The 21,877-nt window shown below is 42.5% G+C and overlaps 1 protein-coding gene across 6 annotated transcripts in view; it reads left to right on the forward strand.

The window, feature by feature from the left end:
• FILIP1 (filamin A interacting protein 1) overlaps positions 1-21,877 on the forward strand; it is a 105,703-nt gene that overhangs the window by 79,509 nt on the left and 4,317 nt on the right. For 5 of the 6 annotated variants that reach the window (XM_059469686.1, XM_059469687.1, XM_059469692.1 and 2 more), the window contains 2 exons: positions 4,954-7,759; positions 17,559-17,782. In XM_059469686.1, coding sequence (XP_059325669.1) covers positions 4,954-7,759; positions 17,559-17,765 — 3,013 coding nt within the window. In that variant the 3' untranslated portion in view covers positions 17,766-17,782. The remainder of the gene's footprint in view (positions 1-4,953; positions 7,760-17,558; positions 17,783-21,877) is intronic. The other variant, XM_059469688.1, reaches the window with a different exon arrangement.

Below are 21,877 nucleotides of genomic sequence, written 5' to 3' on the forward strand. Positions count from 1 at the left end.
AGTGGCAGAGAAATGCTGTTGGCCCCTCAGGAGGAAGAAGCCTTCATCAGCCCTCAGTCATCTGATCCTTAGAGTGACCAAGTCCTCATTAATGTATTTGCCTTAACTCCCACTTACTGGCCACCCGTGAAATGGGATAGAAGTCATTACACCCCATAGCAACAGACTTTTGGAATGTAAATGGCAAAGTAAGGTACTGCAGGAGAGGGAAGTCACATGGCTTTGTGCTAGAGCAGCAGTGAGAAACTCTGTGGGTCTCCAGGCTGTGTGTGAACTCAGTTAATAAGGTCCCCTAGAGACCTTACCTGCTTGACTCCTTTCCATCCTCTTTCTTCTAACTGCTGTTCCTCCTGTTGCCAGTTTTGATAGCAGGAGAAATAGCTCTCCACTTCTCCAGATTTCCCTCTACATTAGCCCCTCCTTTGAGTGCTTAATTAAACACTGGGAGACACCTTGGGAAGCTTGGCTTTGTTTGTTTGCAGAGCAGGGGGCTAAAACAGGCCAACACAGGTGAACTATGGTGCTGTAATGTTGATGTGCATGCAAACCATGGGAGCAGCTTATGGCCTTTCAGGGCATCATCTGGCTTGCCATGCTTTCCCAGGATTTCCTTGTGTAGCTGAGTGCCTATTTCTGTGCTAGAGGTGGAAAAGGTTGTCTGAGTACCTGTGATGTTATCTCATCTTGCTGGAAGTACAAACAGAAAGGGAGATACACACTCTGGTATGATTTTCAATAAATGTTTGGGGGGCTATTTGCTTTTGCATGCTCTGTTTTAAACACTTGGAAGTGGATGGTTTTTTTTGAGAGGAGCCATGACTAAAGAAATGAAGGCACATCACTGGAGGGATAGAGTTGTAGCTGTCAGCATCCCACTGTGCTTCGATTCATAGCTTGCTGATCAATTCATAGCTTGGAGGAGGGAAGGGGAAGCAGAGACTGTGCAGTGAAACACTTCAGCACCAAACCTAAAGGCAAGAGGAGAGGGAGAGCCTGGTTATTGTCCATCCTCTCCTACATCTTCCTTGCCAGCTACTTCCAGCACACCATTCATGAGAGTTGTTAAAACTAATTCCATAGTTGGTCTTCCTCCAGTCCAGTGTCCGCTTTCTCTGCAACCGAGATTGGTTGCTGAAAGTTTTCAGGCTCCTGCCTCTCCAGCACGGCTGCCAACAGAGCTCTCCTGCTGCTCCAGCAGTGCATGGTGTGGCTGTGAACAGCTGAGGCTGGTGGGGATCCAGGAGAGGCAGCTCCCTGTGCAGCAGGACCATGTCAGCTTGCAGCAGCAGCTTCTGGACTCCAGCATCCTGCCCGTGCCAGTCAGGCATCTTTCTTTATAGAGCAGCATCTGGGGTGCTTGTTTGTAACTGAGGCAGTGAACAGTTGCACACGGTCATCATACCTGAGGGTTTGCAGGGTTTGCTGCTTATTCAGACAGTACTGCAAGGGGTAATGGGCCTGCCTTGAGTACTGGGCCTGTTCCTCAATACTGTGGGGAGGACAGATGGTAAGGAGAGGGAGAGACCCCCAGGACCCCCATGGCAGCAATGGCTGTGTGTTCAGGTTGTGTATTCAGGGACGGACTCGGGCTGCAGGCTTTGCCATGGCACCTGTGGTAACGAGGGCAGGGAGCTGGATCACATCTGTGTGCTTCATTCTGGGGACATTCAGCCAAACCCCTGAGACTCAGTGATGGAGGCAGGTTATCCAGTTGTATCCAAACATTTCTCATTTCTGTTTCTAAAAAAACACAAGCCAAGACACCATATGCAGGCTGGGGGGTATCAAATTGTTTGATTGTCAGTGTTTTGGCTGTATCTAATGTTTCAGTACTAAAGGTTTTGTTTGTTTTCATTTTGATCCTGAATGCAGGTGCTTTCAACCTCTTGACAATCCAGCATGCAGTTGCTCTGGCTAACACATTGAAGACCAGGTGCTGGGAGTCTAAGGGCTTTTAGTGTTGCACAGGAGCCCATGTAGATCGGTGTTGCTTAGCACATTAGCAGCAGCAGTCAGAGGAAAAGCCTGATAGCAGCAAATGTGCTGTGAGGGTCAAGAGGGGACAACCTCACCTTGCAGTCCTGCTGAAATTCCGGTTTAACCACTGAGGTATGAAAGTTGTACAAAGATGGAGAAGCAGGAGCAAGCTTAAACTCAGCTTTATTTTAGTCTCTAGAAGTAACACTGAAAAGGTGTAGATTTTCCAATTACTTTGGCAATTAACACATATATTTGTGTGCTGCCTTCCAACTCCCCCACAGACCCAGATTTTAGAAGCAGTTCCCACAGACATGAAAAACAGAAGTATTGATAAGTATCTTCTCTGAAAGTTGGCTTGTCATATCTAAGACATGTAGTTTCCCTGTGCTAAAGCTGGAGCAGAATGAAGTGCTGAATGTTGCTTTATTTTCCCAGAGGGGCCAAGCTGGTTATTCCCCACTACTAGCACTCCTGCAAGGCAGTGACAGGGCTAACATGCTTTCTTCTCTTGCTCAGCCTTATGACTGACATTTTCTTGTCTTAGTTTAACAGGTATTTGCAATTTTTTTCAGTGGCTTTCTCGGCAGTATTCCCCAGTAGACTCTCAGGTAATCACATGGAACAACGTATAGTCAGTGCATTATTTTGCACTCTGCTACGCAGCCTGGCTGGTGTGCACTGCCTGGAGCAATTGCTGGGTGAAAATCACATGTGCAGGTCTAGGAATTACAAATCAAAGACAGTTTTCTAATCATCTTTAGGCATTTGGATGTCAATTTTTTTAAGCGGTTTTCTGGGGTTTTTTAATTTATAGGGGTCACCTTAAAATTTTCCTGTGGGACAAGGGAGGCTGGAAACATTCTCCTATGTTTATGACTTTGGAAGATGTGTCATTTAGAGCACCACCAGGTTCGACTTCACTATTCTGCCATGGCAAACAGTTATTTTTGTGGAAGGATACATACTATTCCTTGAAAAATGTAGCCTGGGGGAGATGAGGAAGAGTTCTTGGCTGAAACATTTGCATGAAGCACTGAGGCAGAGCAGCCAGGGAATATATTGCATGCTAATAAAGTTCCTTCTTCAGTGTGAAAAGTGCGTGCTTTGTGAGTGACAGTGGGTCTTTTTTTACCTTTTGACATTCTAACTTGACCAATAATGAGGCATCCACCAGCATGCCTTTTCAGTCCTTTCCAAAGAGCTGCCACAACTAAAGAGACTTTTCTTTTGAGAATAATCTGTGACCCAGCAAGGTTGGCTGCAATGTTTGTTTGTTTTTCTCTCTGCCGCTGGTTCCTACTATTCTCTTACTCCCACATCCTATCCGAGTCTTGTTTTCAAATGCATTCTTCAGCCTCTCCTTCCCTACCTACTGCATCCTGTGTTCTGCTTTCTGACTTCCTTCTCTTTTCTTAAAGCTTTTCTTTCCAGTTCCTTTTGATTCGGGTTCCCCCAGGAACAGGGAGTGAAACATTAACAGTTGCTGAGTACAGAGTTGATCTGGCTCTTTCTGGGAGTGTAGAGTTCAGGTGGGGGCTCTGGAAGACATCCTTTGGGTCTGACATTGTGCCCCAGGGCCCTTGGCACCACTTCATTGCTGGGGTAGCAGAGAGGAATGTATATCTATGCTCCACCTGCTGTCATCTACAATCCAACATGTAAGATAAGAATATGGATAAAAGTTGATCTTTGCTAAGATATGGATGTTCCAGTTACTTTGAGTTAATTACCAGGCATTAATTGCTCTGCTGTTACCACCTGGATGTGTATCTCAGTTATAAAAAGGAAGCTGAGAAGCTTCAGACTTAGGGTAAGCAAAGCAAGTGGATTTGAATTATCTCGTGTCTTGATAGAGGATGTGGGAACTGTAGGTGTTGTGACAGCAGTTTGGAAAAAAATATTATTTCACAGTAACTTCAGTGTGCATACCTGTGTCTAAGTCAGACTGCTGCTTTTACAATAAGGCTCTTAGATTGGTTGGGATGCATCCCTGTGTTATCTGTACCTCTTTCAATTGAGGATCACCATCCTCATAAATCTGTGCTTAGAACATGTGCAGGAACGTCCTATGTTGGTGTCATCAGATCCTGAATATTAATCACAGATATAAAATAGTTATATTACTCCATGTTGCATGGCTAAGGCTGGGTAATGTATGCTTTTATTATCTTTCTGAGGAGCACCTAATTTGGATATATGGCGAGTTTTTATGTTGGCTGAAAACGCAGATTTAGAGGCCACAGAGAAGAACGTTTTCCAGATGAGGTCAGCTATAGCCAGAGGTTTCACTAGTCTGGTCCTTGTGGTTCACAACATGTACTAAATGAAATGTAGAAGAACAAACCTTTTAGCATAATAGTGACTGTGCTGGAAAATTTACCTTCCTACTAATTTCATAATTGTGATGCCCAGATGGTTATCAGTTGTGTGTTACTGTAATCTTCTGTCCTGCTGGTTTGTCTGTAACCAGGATTAGTCTGTTTATGTGTGGCTGCATATAACAATTAGTTTAATATTTTACCTTATTTTACACATTTTTCTGTATGCAAGACATAAAGAGGAATTCACCTTGTAAAACAAATTTGGTATAAATGGATTTGTGAGTAGATAATACCTGTCCTGTTGGGATATTATGTACTTTTATCAACATCATCCTAACAGGAAAATCAATGTAAGGAAATTAAAACCTGATGTATTTGTTATCTGTACATGTATAAAATTTTACTGTGTTTCAGATTTCTAGACGATTTTATGTATTTTTCATTTAACTTATGTAATTCAAAATACTTGGTTTGGGGATACAACTGTAGTAGGTAGTTATTTCTTGAAAATGAAATAGAACTAATAAATTACTTAATTATTAATGAATTAATAAAAAAGGAAGCTAAAATGTGATTTTAAAAATAGAGAGATACACACAGACGCATGTATATATACATTTTAGTCTGACACATCTCTTTTGACTTCTTTCAGGTTGAAGAAACTTCTTGAGCAGGAGAAGATCTATCAAGCCCGGAAGGAGAAGGAGCATACAAAGAGAATCAGTAAACTAAGAGAAGAACTAGTCAAGCTCAAATCATTTGCACTCATGCTGGTGGATGAAAGACAAATGCATATTGAACAACTTGGTCAACAAAGCCAGAAAATACAGGACTTAACCCAAAAACTAAAGGAAGAAGAAGAAAAGCTTAAAATTATTACTGCAAAAACAAAAGAAGATGGACAAAAACTGATGAAATTAGAGGCAGAACTTGAACACAAAACATCATCGTTTTGTCAAGAACATGAGGAGATGACTGCTAAACTGGCTAATCAAGAGTCACATAATAGACAGCTAAGGCTCAAGCTAGTGGGGTTGACTCGCAGAATAGAGGAGCTAGAAGAAACTAACAAAAATCTTCAAAAAACTGAGGAGGAACTTCAAGAATTAAGAGATAAAATAGCGAAAGGGGAATGTGGGAACTCTAGCTTAATGGCAGAAGTGGAAAACCTCCGCAAGCGCGTGCTTGAAATGGAGGGGAAAGATGAAGAGATCACAAAAACCGAATCCCAGTGCAAAGAGCTGAAAAACAAACTGCAGGAGGAAGAGCATCATAGCAAAGAGTTGAAACTTGAAGTGGAAAAACTGCAGAAAAGAATGTCAGAATTAGAGAAGCTGGAAGAGGCTTTCAGTAAAAGTAAGTCAGAATGCACTCAGCTACACTTAAACTTGGAGAGAGAAAAAAATTTGACTAAGGATTTGATAAATGAGTTGGAAGTGGTGAAGACTCGAGTGAAGGACCTTGAGACATCTGAAAGCAAATTGGAAAAGGCTGAAATAAGCTTAAAAGATGACCTTACAAAGCTGAAGTCATTTACTGTAATGTTGGTTGATGAGCGAAAAAATATGATGGAAAAAATAAAACAGGAGGAAAAAAAGGTTGAGGGCCTAAACAAGAATTTTAAAGTTGAACAAGGGAAAGTTATGGATGTAACAGAGAAATTGATAGAAGAAAGTAAGAAATTTTTGAAACTGAAATCTGAAATGGAGGAAAAAGTATCTAGTTTGACAAAGGAAAGGGATGAGTTAATTGGCAAACTGAAAAGTGAAGAAGAAAAATCATCTGAATTAAGCTGTAGAGTTGACCTGTTAAAGAAAAGAATTGATGGTATGGAGGAAGTAGAAAGAGAAATTACAAGAGGTCGAACTAGGAAAGGAGCAGAGCATGTTTGTCATGAGGACAACAAGATTAAGGAACTTACTGTTGAAATCGAAAGATTGAAAAAACGTCTCAAACAACTGGAAGTGGTTGAAGGAGATTTGATGAAGACTGAAGATGAGTATGATCAGCTAGAGCAGAAATTTAGGACTGAGCAGGATAAAGCTAATTTTCTTTCTCAACAGTTGGAGGAGATGAAACTCCAGATTGCCAAAACGAAAGCAATAGAAAAAGGTGAGGTGGTGAGCCAGGAGGCAGAGCTGAGGCACAGGTTTCGTCTGGAAGAGGCCAAAAGCAGAGATTTGAAAGCAGAAGTTCAAGCACTTAAGGAAAAAATCCATGAGCTCATGAACAAAGAAGACCAGCTTTCTCAGCTCCAAGTTGATTATTCAGTTCTACAGCAAAGGTTTATGGAAGAGGAAAACAAAAACAAGAGCATGGGGCAGGAAGTTTTGAACCTGACAAGAGAGCTGGAGCTTTCTAAGCGTTACAGCCGTGCTCTGAGGCCCAGCATGAACGGGAGAAGAATGGTTGATGTTCCCCTGACGTCCACCGGCGTGCAGACAGATGCTCTCTGCAATGAAGCAGCAGAAGAAGAAACTCCAGCAGTGTTTATAAGGAAATCCTTCCAGGAGGAGAATCATATCATGAGCAATCTGCGGCAGGTGGGTTTGAAAAAACCCATGGAGCGTTCTTCAGTGCTTGAGAGATATCCTCCAGCAGCAAATGAGCTTGCTATGAGGAAATCCTGGATACCATGGATGAAAAAGAGGGAAACTGGGGCCCAGACAACTCCTGATAAAGGAGCCCGAAGCCACAGTAGTCCAGCACATCCTGGGGAGGTTGTCCTTTCACCAAAGCAGGGTCAACCTCTTCATATTCGGGTGACACCAGACCATGAGAACAGTACAGCAACTTTGGAGATAACCAGTCCATCCGCAGAGGAATTTTTTTCAAGTACCACTGTCATTCCTACTTTGGGAAATCAGAAGCCACGAATAACCATCATTCCGTCTCCCAATGTTATGCCACAAAAAGGAAAAGGCAGTGAAAGTCCCATGGGCCCAGATCGTTCCATGTCTCCAGTCACTATAACAACATTCTCCAGGGAAAAGTCCCCAGAGGGAGGGAGAGCACCCTTCGCTGACAGACCTGCATCGCCAATTCAGATCATGACGGTGTCGACATCTGCGGCGCCGGCTGAAATCTCCGTCTCTCCGCAGTCACAGGACATGACCATGGGCAGGGCTGTCTTCAAAGTCACGCCAGAAAAGCAAACCGTCCCGACTCCAATCCGCAAGTACAACGCCAATGCCAACATTATCACAACAGAGGACAACAAAATCCACATCCACTTGGGCTCCCAGTTTAAGCGTTCTCCCGGTGCCGTGCCTGACGGCGCGAGCCCTGTGATAACAGTCCGGCCGGTGAACGTCGCGGCAGAGAAGGAGGTGGTGACTGGTACTGTCCTTCGATCGCCTCGGAACAACCTGTCCCCACGACCTGCAGCCAGCAAGGTGACAAGCACTATCACCATCACACCTGTTACAACATCTTCCACACGAGGAACACAATCAGTGGTAAGCAGTGTTGTCTCATGGTGTGGTCTTCATGGCAGAGAGAAGGACAGACCATAGCTCTGGTTTGAGACACCAGCAGGGAAAATGGGAGGGGTGAGGAGAAACTCTTGTCTTCCCTACATTTCTTCCAGGCTCAAGCTTAACTATAAAATCAGAATTTGCCCAATTCATGTATTTTTGTACCAGTGTTGGATGCTGGTACGCTTTTGGTATTATCTCCCAAAGCAGTTAACTTCCAGAGGAAGTCCCTTCAAAGTTATCTTCATAATGGCAACCCAGCAAAATTACAAGCAAGAAACAGAGGGACAAAGAACAATGGGTATGACAGAGCAGGAAACTGTATTTTTATTTTTGATGAGTGCAATATCTGAATTTTGAAAATACACCTCATGTTTTTTGGCTCAGCTGGCAAGTCTTTAGACTCTAATTATGCAGGCTGGCATTTCTTTGATATAATCCCTTGATCCCCATATAATTCAGTTAATATCTGCTATATTACTGCGCTCCAAAGAAATAAATAAGCAGACATGTTATCATTGCTTACAGCTCCAAGCCTCTTTAGCCAGTGAATAGTAGAGCTCTTTCTGTTTCTCTGAACTTCTGTAAGTGCTGTATTACAATAGAGCGTCCTCTATTATATTTTTTTTGCTTTCTCTTTGGGCTTCTGTGCTGGTAACCCAACTTCTTTTTCATAGTGAAAGAATTCTCACCTCTGTCTTTAACCATAGTGGGCAGTATTTATTGATAGTCCTCCCCAAGTTTATTACTGGACATAAGTTTCTATTGCTTGAGTTGGAACTACCCTGAGAAAGAATTTAACCAGGGTATTAAACAGAAAACTAGCAGTACTGTATTAGTCCAAAAACTTACTTAGCTAGACAGAGTCTGCAACAGATGTTTAGGGGAAGATTATTTTGAGTGGGTAAACACAAAGTAATGTTTCCCTCAGCGTCTGTTCCCAGTTTTTGGCAATAGGCGGGTATTTCTTTCTGAACCAGAGCCTGCAGCCACATCTTTCTCTTTAATACACCATGGCAGAGTTTTTTTCTATTTATTCTTTTAATTGCTTTTTGAACTCATTTACACTGTTGTTTCCACAACATCAGGGGGCAGTGAATTCAGTTGTGGGCTTTGGGAAAAGCTCTTTTGTTTGATACCTTTTATGCAATACCTTCATTGGTTACAGCCTTTTTCTTGTATCTTGACAAATACTGAATAGTCACCCCCTACTCATTTGTCCGTGCTGCTCGGGAGTCAGCAGAGCCCCACAACACGCCTTGTCAGCCATCTCTTCCCAAGCTGAAATGTCAAAATGTGTTTATCTTAAACTTTCACACTTCTGGAGAGAAGCTGCCATTCCCATTTAAGGCTTCTGAATTAAGAAAACTTGCATTCATCACACAGATCTGTTTGGGATTGCACATGTGCTCACTCTCTCTTCTCACCTATATAAAGTATTGTAGATACTTTATTATACAGTGTTTCCTTACATATTAGAGGCAACTCTTCATTTTTTAAAGTCTTGAATTAATTTACAAACTCCTTTGTCTCTCAGAAGCCTGGAAAACTTTTTTTTAACTTTTTCTTTTAACTAAATGTCTGTCTCTACTGTGATGATGCAGTGAACCATGGCAGACAAAACTTTTTTGTTTTGTTTTGTTTTGTTTTTTTCTGGCTAAAATCTGGCTTCTTTCTTCACTTTATCCTCCCAGATTTGGAATGTAGGGAAAATAGTTCAGCCATAGGATTTACTTTATCTTATGCTTCCCTTTGTTTTTTAATGTCCCTAGTCAGCTGAAAGGCACCTTTGAACAAGCTCAAATGTGTCTTTTCCTCCCCAGCCTCTTATAAAGAAAAAAAAGTGTATTCACCATCTGTTTTGCAAATGACAACTTTACAAACACACTTCACTGCCCCTAGTCAGAAAACCCAAGCTGTGATCATTTACTCAGTAACCCTAAATGAAACCAACAGATACAGTTTTGAAGGCTGAACTTAATAAAATCGAACAAGGCAAACTGATACACAGCTGCTTTCTTAGCTCACTGGTTTTAATTTTTGTCTTAACTCTCCTCACACAAGATGCTTTGTACAACGTATTAATGCCTTTTTTATGGCAGCCTATGGATTTGGATGGTTCCTATAGAAACAGAAAAAATGGTGTTTAGTCCTCCTTAGCTTGATTAGAGTCAAACTCACTCCCAGGAAAATACTTGGACTATCCTAGCAGACCTAGGGTATGATTTTTTTTATTGAAAATGGACCACAGAGACCAGAGGGTATGGAAACCAAAATGAGCCTGCTTGTTAGTTTTCCCTTAGCACATTGGCTCAAATTTCTGTTCCCAGGACAGTTCATATAGTTTGCAGAAAAAATTCCACAGAATAAACCCAAGTATTCTTTGTGAAAACCCCCAAAAACAGTGGTGCCTACATCCTGTTTGATTTAGGCTTTCGTTTGGTTATAGGATTGCTGGTGAATGTGGATCTTCTTTGGCTGCCATGATGGGTGTCAGTCCTATAATCACTTAATCCCTGTGCTCCCCACAGCCTGGCATTGAGTGCCAGCTGTTTATGCTGCCAGGGTACACAGTGACTCCAGTGCCATGCAAATCTGCAGGGAGCAGAGGGAATCCCGGCTGCAGCAGAGCCAGCACGATGGCACAGCACCAACCATGCAGGGCATCCTGTGACCATGGCAGGAGGGCCCAGCTGAGAAGCTGCTGGGTGCCAGAGTGAAGGGGACAAGTGTTTGTGTAGCTGTAAGGCCACTTGCAATTGGACAACGTTTAGTTTGAGACCAGCATCTAAATGTAGCTCGGTGTAGGTGTCCCATGTGTGCTCTAGCTGCCCTGAAGGGGCAGGGAGCAGCTCGCCTGCCTGTGCAGAGGTGTTGTGGTGCTGGCTGTGTGCCTGTGGCAACTGAGAAGTGCTGGCAAGTGTGTGCCTGTGTGAAGCTGGGAGGGATGACTGACCCGTCCCTTTCTGCAGTGGCAGCTGATGGGACACCTCAGATGGCACAAGATGGCTCAGTGTGGGCAGCTGAGTCAGTCTGTAATCTATGTGCTCCCCATGGCAGCACTGAGGCCTGTGTGCTGCCTGTGGTGGCTGGGGGGTGATCCAGCTGAGACAGGGCTAGCTTCTGTGTGAGCTGAATTGCCCACTGGCTCTGCTGACTATATTGCCTAGATCTCAAGTCCCACCCTTTCAGGATAAAGTTACCTAAACATACTTTATTTAGTGCCATTTTCAGTGCTGTCAAGTAGTCTACCTTCCTTCCAGCTGCTTTATCAGAAGTTTTAGGTCTCCTTGGGTCATCTGTGTTGTCTACCAGCCCTGTGTACATTGCTTGAGTAGCCCAGGGCATATCAAATTGCTCAAGGTGTCTGTTGGTCACTGAACTGAATCATTTCTGTCCAGAGCAAGCTGGGGCCTGATCAGGTTGAGAACAAATGCTGAAAAAGCACTTTTTTACTTAAAATATTCCAGAAACCAGTGTGTGCATGAAGGCATTCTCTTTGTGTGGCAATAAAATGCACCAAGCAGGATCTGCTACAAACTACTCAAACATGCTGTGTGTTCTGTATGGTCAGTTTGCTTTTTTCCTTTAATGGGACTGCCCAACCTTACTGCAACTTTACAGGTTAATACACCCGTGTCTGCAGTGAGAGCTGATTATGGCTGCACTATAGCAGCTGCATGTGTTCATCTCAGTCTCAGTAATGTCTTGTGTAACCTCATTGGGTGCCTGTTCCAGCACCATGTCTTGCCTTGCCTTGCTCAGATCCAGTTTGCATCATCCAGTGTCCCATGGGGCTGCATCTCAGGCACTCCATTCCAGCTGTGTAAGGGTTAGTTTCTGGTTAGAGCCACAGTCCTGGGCCAACCAGAAGACAGCAGCCTACAGAGAAACAGCTGGAAGGAATGGCTTTGAGTTCTTGGAAGAAATGATGGAGAGACAGGCAGTCGTGTGGGTTCTCTGCCGCAGATGCTGCAGACGTGGGCTGAATGTGTCTCTCTCTGCTTGCTGCCCCTTCCTGCGCCCAAGGGGACAGCCGGCTGGGGAGGCACCTTTGTGCCATCTCACTTGGCAAACACAAAATGCTTTTGCGGCTGCCTGGGAAGCAGGCATTAGCTTCCATGCAATCAACACGTTAGTATGCTGGAATGAAGGCAACTAAGAAATTTAAAGCAAGTTAGAGTCCTTTTCAAAGTGCTTTTGAGTGATTTAGGCTTGAAATGAGTAACTTGAAAGCACCCAAATCCTTAGTTAATAATTTACATGTGAATAAAGCTGAAGAAATGCCTGAGATTCCAGCTACTCCATTTGATTGCCTCATGTTTACTCACTGTGGGACTCTTTCAGGGAGTACAAGATGTTTGTCATTTGGGTTCCCTGGGATGTTGACATATTTTCCAAGGCTGATGGAATGCATTTGCATGTTTTGCCCTACAGAATTGTATGGGCCTAACTTGTTTTGACATCTACATGTGAGTTCCATATTAGCCTTTAGACTGCTATTGTAAATGTTGCTTTTAGTTATTGAAAATGGCTTCCTTCCTGTCAGGCAGACAGCATTCAAGTTTTCCAATTGTGATTTTTTTTGAGTGTACACATGTGTCGCAGTCGAGGCGGTCACGACATAAAGCAGAGACCACAAGCAGTCTCAGTTGGTAACACTTGGCAACAGTTTATTAATGAAAATGGCTGATCTTTTATACACTTTCCAGTTGCTTACCCTTCCTCTACCTTAGCTATTTGCCACAATAATTCAATACCATGCCATTGGTGAAAAGTTACTCTGACTCCACCTAACTTTCTAAAAATGCTTCATCCAGCTGCAGAATGCTCTTATCTTCCTTCTCTCGATCTCCTTGGTTACGGCCTTGGAGAAAGCTCCTTATCAGCTTCTTCTTCTTCTTACTTCTCGCTCCTTTAGCTAACAGGCCCACTGCTAGCCCCTTCCACAATTCCCCCTTTTTTGTTTTTGACCTGTAAATACAGCTGCTATGGATTTTTGCAGGGCCCTTTGCAAAATCCCAAGCAGAGAGGGGACACACAAAATCACAATCACAACCATCAACAAAATTCCCATTCTTCCTTCATCCATCTTTAAGTACTGATGTATGGTCTTAGCCAGTGTCATCCGCACGTTCTGCTTCAACTGCGGAGCCATCGATCCTGTACTTTCCCGCACGCTCTAGGTAAGGTTTAACACAGCGAGCAGGAACCCATCGAGGACCATTATCTGTCAAAACACAAGCATAACCCCTTCCCCAGGTTACCAGTTCCACTGGACCAGACCATATACCAGTAATCAAATCCTTGACCCTTACCTTGACATTTCTATGGAAATTTGGTTGCTTAGAATTCAAAGAAGAAAAATGGCAAAAGATTTGAGATAACTGTGAGTCAGGTAGGGGACGCAAGAAGTATAACACATAAACAGCTTTATCTAATCTCACTTGAGGTGACTCCTGTTGCATTCCCCCTTTTTGTTTTTGAACCTGATGTTTAAGAAGTCCGTGAGCTCTTTCAATAATTGCTTGGCCCGTGGGGACATGTGGAATACCTGTTGAATGCTCAATGCCCCAAGCACGAAAAAATGCTTGCATTTTCCGCGAAGCATATGCTGGGCCATTATCTGTTTTTACATGACATGGAACACCTAGAATAGAAAAGGCATGATAAAAATGACGAATAGCATCTCGAGTTTTCTCTCCTGTGAATGCTGAAGCAACCATTGCGTGAGAAAAAGTATCAACTGTAACATGAACATACTTAAAGCGACCAAATTCTGGCATTTTTGTAACATCAGTTTGCCATTCTTCTAACGCAGGAAGACCTCTAGGGTTGGTACCATAATACTGAGTGACATGAGTCATATGACAGTCGGGACAAGAGGAAAGGATAGATTTTGCTTCGGCAGTAGACAATTTGAATTGCTGCTGTAAAGCTTGAGCACTCTGATGAAAAAATTGATGGGACAAAATTGCCTGCTGCAACACATTGGGTACAGTTTTGATTGCAGCAGCAGCTACTAAAGAGTCTACATAGGCATTGCCTTCAGCAAAAAATCCCGGTAATGATGTATGGCTGCGAATGTGCATGATAAAGTAAGAATGTTTTCGAACACCAATAACTGTCCACAACTTCACTAATATAGTAAACAATGGTTTCTCCTGAATATTATACAACACTGCTTGATCTAAATGCTTAACCAAATTTGCAACATAAACTGAATCAGTAACTGTGTTTACAGAACCAGGAAACAAAGTAAAAGCCAAAAGAACAGCAGAAAGTTCAACCAGTTGAGGAGATCCCTGCTGAATCACTGTCTGATATTCCCAGTGATCATCCTTTCTCCAAGCCACAGCTGCTTTTCCGGTTTTCCCGGACCCATCTGTAAAAACCGTTATACCTTCCACTGGAACAGGAGAACAAATTTGCTTGCCTTCAAAAGGAATCTCTTTAGTTAGTGTTAGAACAGAATGAGAAGGCAAGTGATACGAGATTTGGCCTGTAAAACAAGATAAGGCAGATTGCAATTCATGATTATTTTGAAAGCACCATTCAAAATACCACTGTTGCACAGGTATCACAATGGTCACAGGGTCCTGTCCCAAAATCTCATGACAATGCCTGCGACCCTTGATGATAATATCTGCAAAGAGCTCATAAAGTCCTGGAGCTTTTTTCCGAGATCTGAAAGATAAAAATATCCATTCCAGAATATGCAATTGATCTTCCCAATTATCATTCCATTGACACAGTATTCCACATGGTATTTCATGGTCTTTCAAAATAAACAATTGAACACCAACAGAGGGATCTATCCTGTTAACAAATTTGTGTGCTAGGGCTAATTCAACTTCTTCTAGGGTCTTTTTTGCCGCTGAGGTCAATTGCCTCTCATCAGTGGAGGAAGTGATGCCTGACAGCAGATCAAACAATGGTTGCATCTGATGATTAGTTATGCCTAAATATGATCGAATCCAACCTATTAAACCAACCAATTTCTGTACATCAGTAGCAGTTTTAACATCAATGTCTAACTTTACAGGTTGAGGCATACAACATCACTGCTTGCACTTGGCCTAAATGTTGTTTTCCAGACAGTACACTGTGACTTTACGTGCCCTTGTTGTCCACAATTATAACACTTCGCTGAAGGTCTTAACACTGCAGCAAGAGCTGCCATTTTATGCTCGACTGAACCAACTTTCGAGCAAGCAGTAACCATTTCAGACAAGGTGGGTTCCCCAGGCAAAGTATCAATAATCTTTCTGCAATCTGGATTTGCATTTTCTTTAGCCAATTGTACACACAATTTGTCTCGCAAAGTTTCATCATCTACTTGTTTCTCAATAGCGGCAGCAAGTTTTTCAGCAAACTGCAAAAATGGTTCTCTCATTCCTTGTTGTATAGTAACATATTTCTGTTTTGGAGCTGCCATTTCCATTGTTTTAGTTAAGGCACTCATGCCAATTTGCTGAGCTTGTGCCAAAATCGAAGGATCCCACCTTGCCTGTAAATCTGGATTAGCAAAAGGCCCAGAGCCCATTAGGGCATCAACACCCACAGCATGACGAGGGTCGTGTTGAGGCAACTGCATATTTCTTAAAGCGGTGCGCTCAGCCACTCGCCTCCAAGTTTCTTGAAATACACCATATTGTACTGGCTGGGATCAGTGCCAAAATTCTGTGATTTAGCCCACAGCAATATATTACGAAGCTCATAGTCTGACGTATTAATTCCCTTATTTCTTAACAAAACTTTCTATGTAGACAGAACACTTTCTTCCTCTTTAGATAAATTTTGTCCCATTATTACTAGTTGGTGGCTCACCTACTTCCAGGTGTCTTGATTGGAGGGAATCAGGTCCGGACCTCCCTGTGGCTTCCACCTGCCACTCTCAGCTGCACCAACGCCGCCTCCCCCACTACGTCCCAGTGGGTCACGGTTGCCAATTACTAGGACCCTGTATGGGCCCCCACCGACTATGTTCTTATCACGTCGGCGTCTCCAAAATGTCGCAGTCGAGGCGGTCACGACATAAAGCCACAAGCACTCTCAGTTGGTAACACTTGGCAACAGTTTATTAATGAAAATGGCTGATCTTTTATACACTTTCCAGTTGCTTACCCTTCCTCTACCTTAGCTATTGGCCACAATAATTCAATACCATGCCATTGGTGAAAAGTTACTCTGACTCCACCTAACTTTCTAAAAATGCTTCATCCAGCTGCAGAATGCTCTTATCTTCCTTCTCTCGATCTCCTTGGTTACGGCCTTGGAGAAAGCTCCTTATCAGCTTCTTCTTCTTCTTACTTCTCGCTCCTTTAGCTAACAGGCCCACTGCTAGCCCCTTCCACACACATGGGGTTTTGAACTGTTCTTAGAAGATTAAGGAATGGTTTTCCTTTGCATGCTCAGGATGCAGACAGAAAGCTCTGATGCCACTGGCTGAAAAGCACTTGTAGAGCATTTTTAAGTAAATGTATAAATGCATGTTGCAGCTGACATGGGTCCCCAGTCCAGTCTATTTCAGCAGTTAAATTTTACTTTGCTTATATGTCATAAGTTGCAGAGTTTAGTCATTTAGCAGGTGGGTCTAGCTAGGATTACAGGATTTTAGGAGACTTCTTCTCTTTTGTGAGATCAAAGTCTTAATCCATAATCTGAACAGAAATGTCAGTCACATATGAAATTCAACCGAGACACTGAAGTTGTCACCATTAACATTTGTGTCTGTATTGCACACTGCAGGAGATAAAGCCCATTTTCCTTCCAGAATTGTTTATAAGTATTTTCTTTAAGTCATGGTTTATATGGGGTAGCTCCAGATTTGATCTTGAAGAGTACGTGCATCATTATCTGGCCAAAGCGATGGGATAGCTCTGGCCTGGTCTCCAGCTGGGGCTCCAGAAGGACATGGGAGCTGTGTTGGGTCTGCCAGCCCCAAGCCACCCACGCCAACCACTTAGGCTGTTCTTTTTTTTTTTAATTCTGAAGTACTCAAGCTTGAGGATAAGTGTGCTTGCTCAGCTGTTGTCCAGGGCAGAAGACTGGCAGAGACAGTAAAATGACCACACTGCCTTGAGGTATCCTTGGAAATCTGGGTTAGCAGCTTCACCCTTACCAGAGTTTCTCAAGTTGTGATTTGTGCTTGGACTGGGAGAGCCCTTTCTCACATCCCTCCTGCCACAGCCACAGGAAAAGGAAATCCAGATCTTTTCTCTTTCTCCCCCAACCCCCTGCTCTTCCCAGTGCAGAAATAAATGGCCCCAGCCATGAGCTCAGCATACTTTGGGAAGTAAAATTCAATCTTATTTACAATGCTGAGTGATCATGCCCCAGCTCCTAAAATTTGGCAGTTACCCTGGGTTCATTAGCCTCACCTGACTATGCTGTTCTAAGGACCTGTACAAGTGTCTATACAAGATGCTAATATTTTACCTGTCGTGACAGCCAGGCCAATGTTGTAGCAGCCTCTAAGACCATCTTGCACTTTATCATGCTGTAGAATGGAAGATTTGCACAAATTCCCATTCTTGTGACATCTTGATTCAAAACACTGCACCTCACCTCTGGGAAACTTGTTTGATTGCAGCTGTGCCTTTGGCCCTACTCTAGCAGTATGTGCCACGGCCAGATTCCAAGTGTGAATATTACTTTGCTAATAGGTGTGATTTGGGATATTGTTGTTTGAGAGGTAAATGAAGAACCAAAACAAAGTATAAGATGAGCATGTATGAGGAAAAGTCCTTAATTCACTGCATTTTTCTCTGTTTTGCAGACAGGACAGGATGGGTCATCCCCGAGACCTACACCCACCCGCATTCCTGTGTCAAAAGGTATGAAAGCAGGAAAGCCAGTAGTGGCAGCCCCAGGAGCAGGAAATGTGACAAAATTCGAGCCTCGTGCTGAGACTCAGTCTATGAAAATAGAACTGAAGAAATCTTCAGCCAGCAGCTCTGCCTCCCTGGGCGGGGGCCAGGGCTGATGGCGGTGGCTCAGGGGGTACGTTCTGCAGGTTTTACTGCTGCCATGGAGTCGGCTCCCCTGTCTGTGTAGCTGTTCACGTTTGCCTGTGCTAACAAAGTCCTGCAGCTATCACTTAACAACAAACTAATAATTGTGTGCACTGACTACTTAAATAACAAAATCCTTTTGTTTGTCAAGTTAAAAAAAAAAAAAAGCTGTCAAAAAGGCAATTAAGGTTTCCAGTCTAGGAAGTGAGAATGGGTAACTGAAATAAGTTATTAATCTGTATCAGGAATTCTTAATGATAGACTTGGTCACTTTTTAGTAGATCAAAGGAGGTGTGGTCACTTTCACTAGATTGTTTCCCACCTTAACAGATCACTTTCCACCTTTGCTGCTGCATGCTCTACTTTCCTTCCTGCCTTGATCACATTATTGCAATGCCACATGGCCTAGGGAAGCAATGCCAGAAGACTTGCTATGTGCATTGAGGTCCTGTTTTAATGAAAGCCAGTACCTCATGTGTGGGAGGGGAGGAGAGGAAGGATGGGCACCATGTGACCATGTGGCCTCCTCTCTATGAGCCTCCCATGAAAATCGCCATTTCTCAGCAGTGAGCTGCTTTCTCAAGATAGTTACTAAATTCAGGGGCATAGGGATGTTGCACAATGTTTGGCAGCAATTTAATTCTTCCAGAGAGAGTCAACACTTGTAAACAAAACTTAGAAGCAGGTCCCTGACTTACACACACTGGAATACTTCTCGCTCAGGGCTCAGATGAAGGCTTGTGAGCCAGAAGGTGCTTAGTCTTCAGCAAAAGCTTGAGAAACACTATCTGGCAAAAATCAATACAATTCATTTGTGCCCGCTCCAAAGACCACTAATGGCTATGAAGCACCTCATTCCATTGACCTGACTGGGTTTTCAGTTTTCCTGGTTGGGTCTTGGGTCTTACATTTAAACCTCACTTGCCAAGCATCCTTATGTCTTATAGGGTAAGTCAGCACAGCCTGCTGATGGCAGGAATTGCTATCTAAAGGCACAGCTCAGGTACACAATGAAAGAGAGGGTTTGGTAAGGAAATTACCCTCAGTTTTCAGTTGTTTAAAATATTTTGTCATAAAATGAAGACTACCTTACAATACCATGGTGATTCATCATTTTTCCTTCCCTCTTTGTGATTTCCTCATCTGTATGTTTGCATTTTTCAAGCATGTTTTAAGGAATTTTTCCAGCATGGAAATAGTATGGATGCTGATGATTGTTATGATTGTTTATTTGATAACAGTAGAGTTATTAAAGCACATTTCCATTAAGCAATCACTTTTCACAGAAGAAAGTCACAACCAAAAGAAATGAAGCTGAGAAGACCAATAAATAATGGGTTTAAAGTTCTATAATGCTTCACTCACCTCAGCAAGCTGTGAAGGGCCCAGTGGTTAAAACAGAAAGCAAGGTGGGAAGACCAATAAATTATAAATAAAAATCACAGAAAGGAAAATGCACTGAAATATGAAATTTGGTCTGGGAGAAGATACTTGATGGAAGAACTCTGTCACCAAAGGTCAACAAAATTCTATTCAAACCAAGCATGTTTGGTTTTCCATCTGCTTTGCTTTGCTCTCCAGTTTCACATCCAGATATGACAATTATCCCGTTGTAAAGCTGACATTTTATTATTCACATGAAGGGCATTTTTAATTTGACACATTAAAAAAAGTAGGTTTTGTTGTTTTACATGTGTAGCACCTAAAATGCCTGTTAATTTTCAGGTTCTAGGTCCTATGACATCCAAAAATCAGATTAGTATTAGTAGCATTTTTTCATAACTCCTATTCCCAGTACTTCAGATAAAACTTGGAAAGTGGAATTAGCAAGCAATGTGAGTTAATATGTCAGAAATACATCAGATCCTCTCAAGGAATTCTTATCACTTAAAAGCCTCAGTATGTCAATAAATCATTGCTGAAATCTTACTGTTCTTTTTGTAACACAGACTTTTTAACAGATATTTAAAGGAAAAAAAGGTTTTTTTCTGGATATTCACTCTAAATACTGTTACTGAAGGAAATTGTCAAAACAGGGTCAAAACAGAAGGTCGAAAAAGTCAAATAATATTGCAAACATGATCCCCAACCTAATGTAGCTTGATACAGCTGCCTTAAGCCTTCTTTGCGTCAAAGAAACAGTCCCTTAGTTAACTGTTGCCATATTCAATGTTCTGTGTGTGCCTGTGGTTGAAAATTTTGGTTTTGTTTGAGGTCTAAGGAACTAATTCACCTGAAGAAACAAGCCAGCCTCACAGTACCTGAAACCTAGGGCACACAAACTGGCACAGCTAGAGCCAGAATTGCAGGCATAGGCTGGGAGTTGCTCCTGTAGAGTCAGGAGGATTTGATGAGACAGACTTCAGAAATTCCAGAGAGGTCAGACTTTGGATCCTGTTATTTTCCCCAGGGGCTGCACAACAAAAATGGACTTTTGCTCTGCAGCAGAAGTCTAAAGAGTTGGAATTGGGCAGCTGGTTAAACTGTTAGCTAAAGCCAGGTATTTTGTTATCCTCAGAACTTTTGACATCTGTTTTAATTGACCTAATATTCTTTTTTCCTGAAGGTAGAAGAAGGGTAAGATGAAGAGAAAAGAAAAGCGTATAGTTCAGAAGTCTTAAAAGTTCAAGCCTAACTGTTTGTATTACACTGAAATTTCCTCTGAATCTGAAGACAGTTATGTTTAGTGACTACATTAAGATACTCCATTCAGTAGGTCAGCTCCAAAAGGCAATTTAAACAACCAAATCTAAAAACAATGCCTAAGTCCAAGAAGCATCCTGAAGATCTTCCTGATGTTCTTCCACAGACCTTATCTAGTCAGTGTTTCTGTTATGACTTAAATGTAGCACTGCAGCTGCTGTACCTCACTGAGATCCATAATGCAGGTATTCTTGTTTCCTCCAAGGCTTTTAAGTCCAGCACACTGGACTGAAAAGCTGTAGTCCTGTTTTTGTCACCTCCAGCCAAGAAATTGCTCACTGAGTATGTGGTTGTCCTTTGAGCTGGCACAAGTGTTTGAATTTAATTGGGGAACTGATCTGAATTAAAAGGAATCTGGCAAAAAAACATAAAGGCTGGCTTTAACATAACTTAGTGCCAGGCTCACAGGCCAGAAAAAGAAAGAAGGAGGGCACAAGAAACCAGTTGGTGTTTTAAAATGACTGTAGGATCATGAATGCCTTCTAGTAGATCAAATACCACACAAACGCAGGGGTAGTGCTGCTTATTTTCAAAAGCTTTTGATTGAAACCTTTTTTCAAAGGTAGGAGACAGTATCTGAGGAGACTCAAACCCACATCAGCTGCAGGCAGGTTCACTAGTGGCACTGACAGCTGAGGAGGAAGAAGATGGCATTCTCATTCCCTCCTGGAAAGGCTGAGCCGTTCTGCATGGAATGCTTCAGCATTCACTGAGCAGAAACAAGGGAGTGGTTGAGGGGTCAGGATATTGAACTAGGAGGGAGCCCTCCCCAGATCTGTGTCCCTGTTCCAAAGCCTGCCTTTGAGCCGGGCCCTGTTGAAAAGGAGGCTTATAAGATGAAGTGTCTGTGTTCATCCATCCTTCAATCTCTCCTTCCCTAATGAATAACACTGAACAACCAACCAATTTCATGCAAACCTGACAGAGCGATAGGGATCTCCAGAATAAGAAGTTTTTCCAGTTTAATGAAAAGGACGGCAGAGAAGAGGAGCAAGACCTTAGCAGTGCCTCACTGTGTGGAAGAGTAGGGCATGAGCTCACCTTCATAGAGCATCAAAGAATAAACACAAGAGTGATGTCATAAATGCCACAAGGACAAGCTTTGTTCAGACCTCAGATTTTACTAGGCACCAAAGAATCAATCTCTGACACATCAATCCAAAGGATAATATTAGGGCTTTATTTACAGGGCTTTCATGTATTCTGCATTACTGGATTATAATGCATAATAAACTAAGCCTTCCTAAATGATCATTTGGAATCACTCATCTTTATGCTTTCTCTCTCTTAACTTTTTTCTGTCATTTTGTTTGGGTTTTTCATAATGAAGTGGAACAATTTCAGTAGCAAAATAATGCACTCAGAATCATAATGATAGTTG

Source organism: Ammospiza nelsoni, chromosome 3 (assembly GCF_027579445.1).
Source record: "Ammospiza nelsoni isolate bAmmNel1 chromosome 3, bAmmNel1.pri, whole genome shotgun sequence".
NCBI lineage: Eukaryota > Metazoa > Chordata > Aves > Passeriformes > Passerellidae > Ammospiza > Ammospiza nelsoni.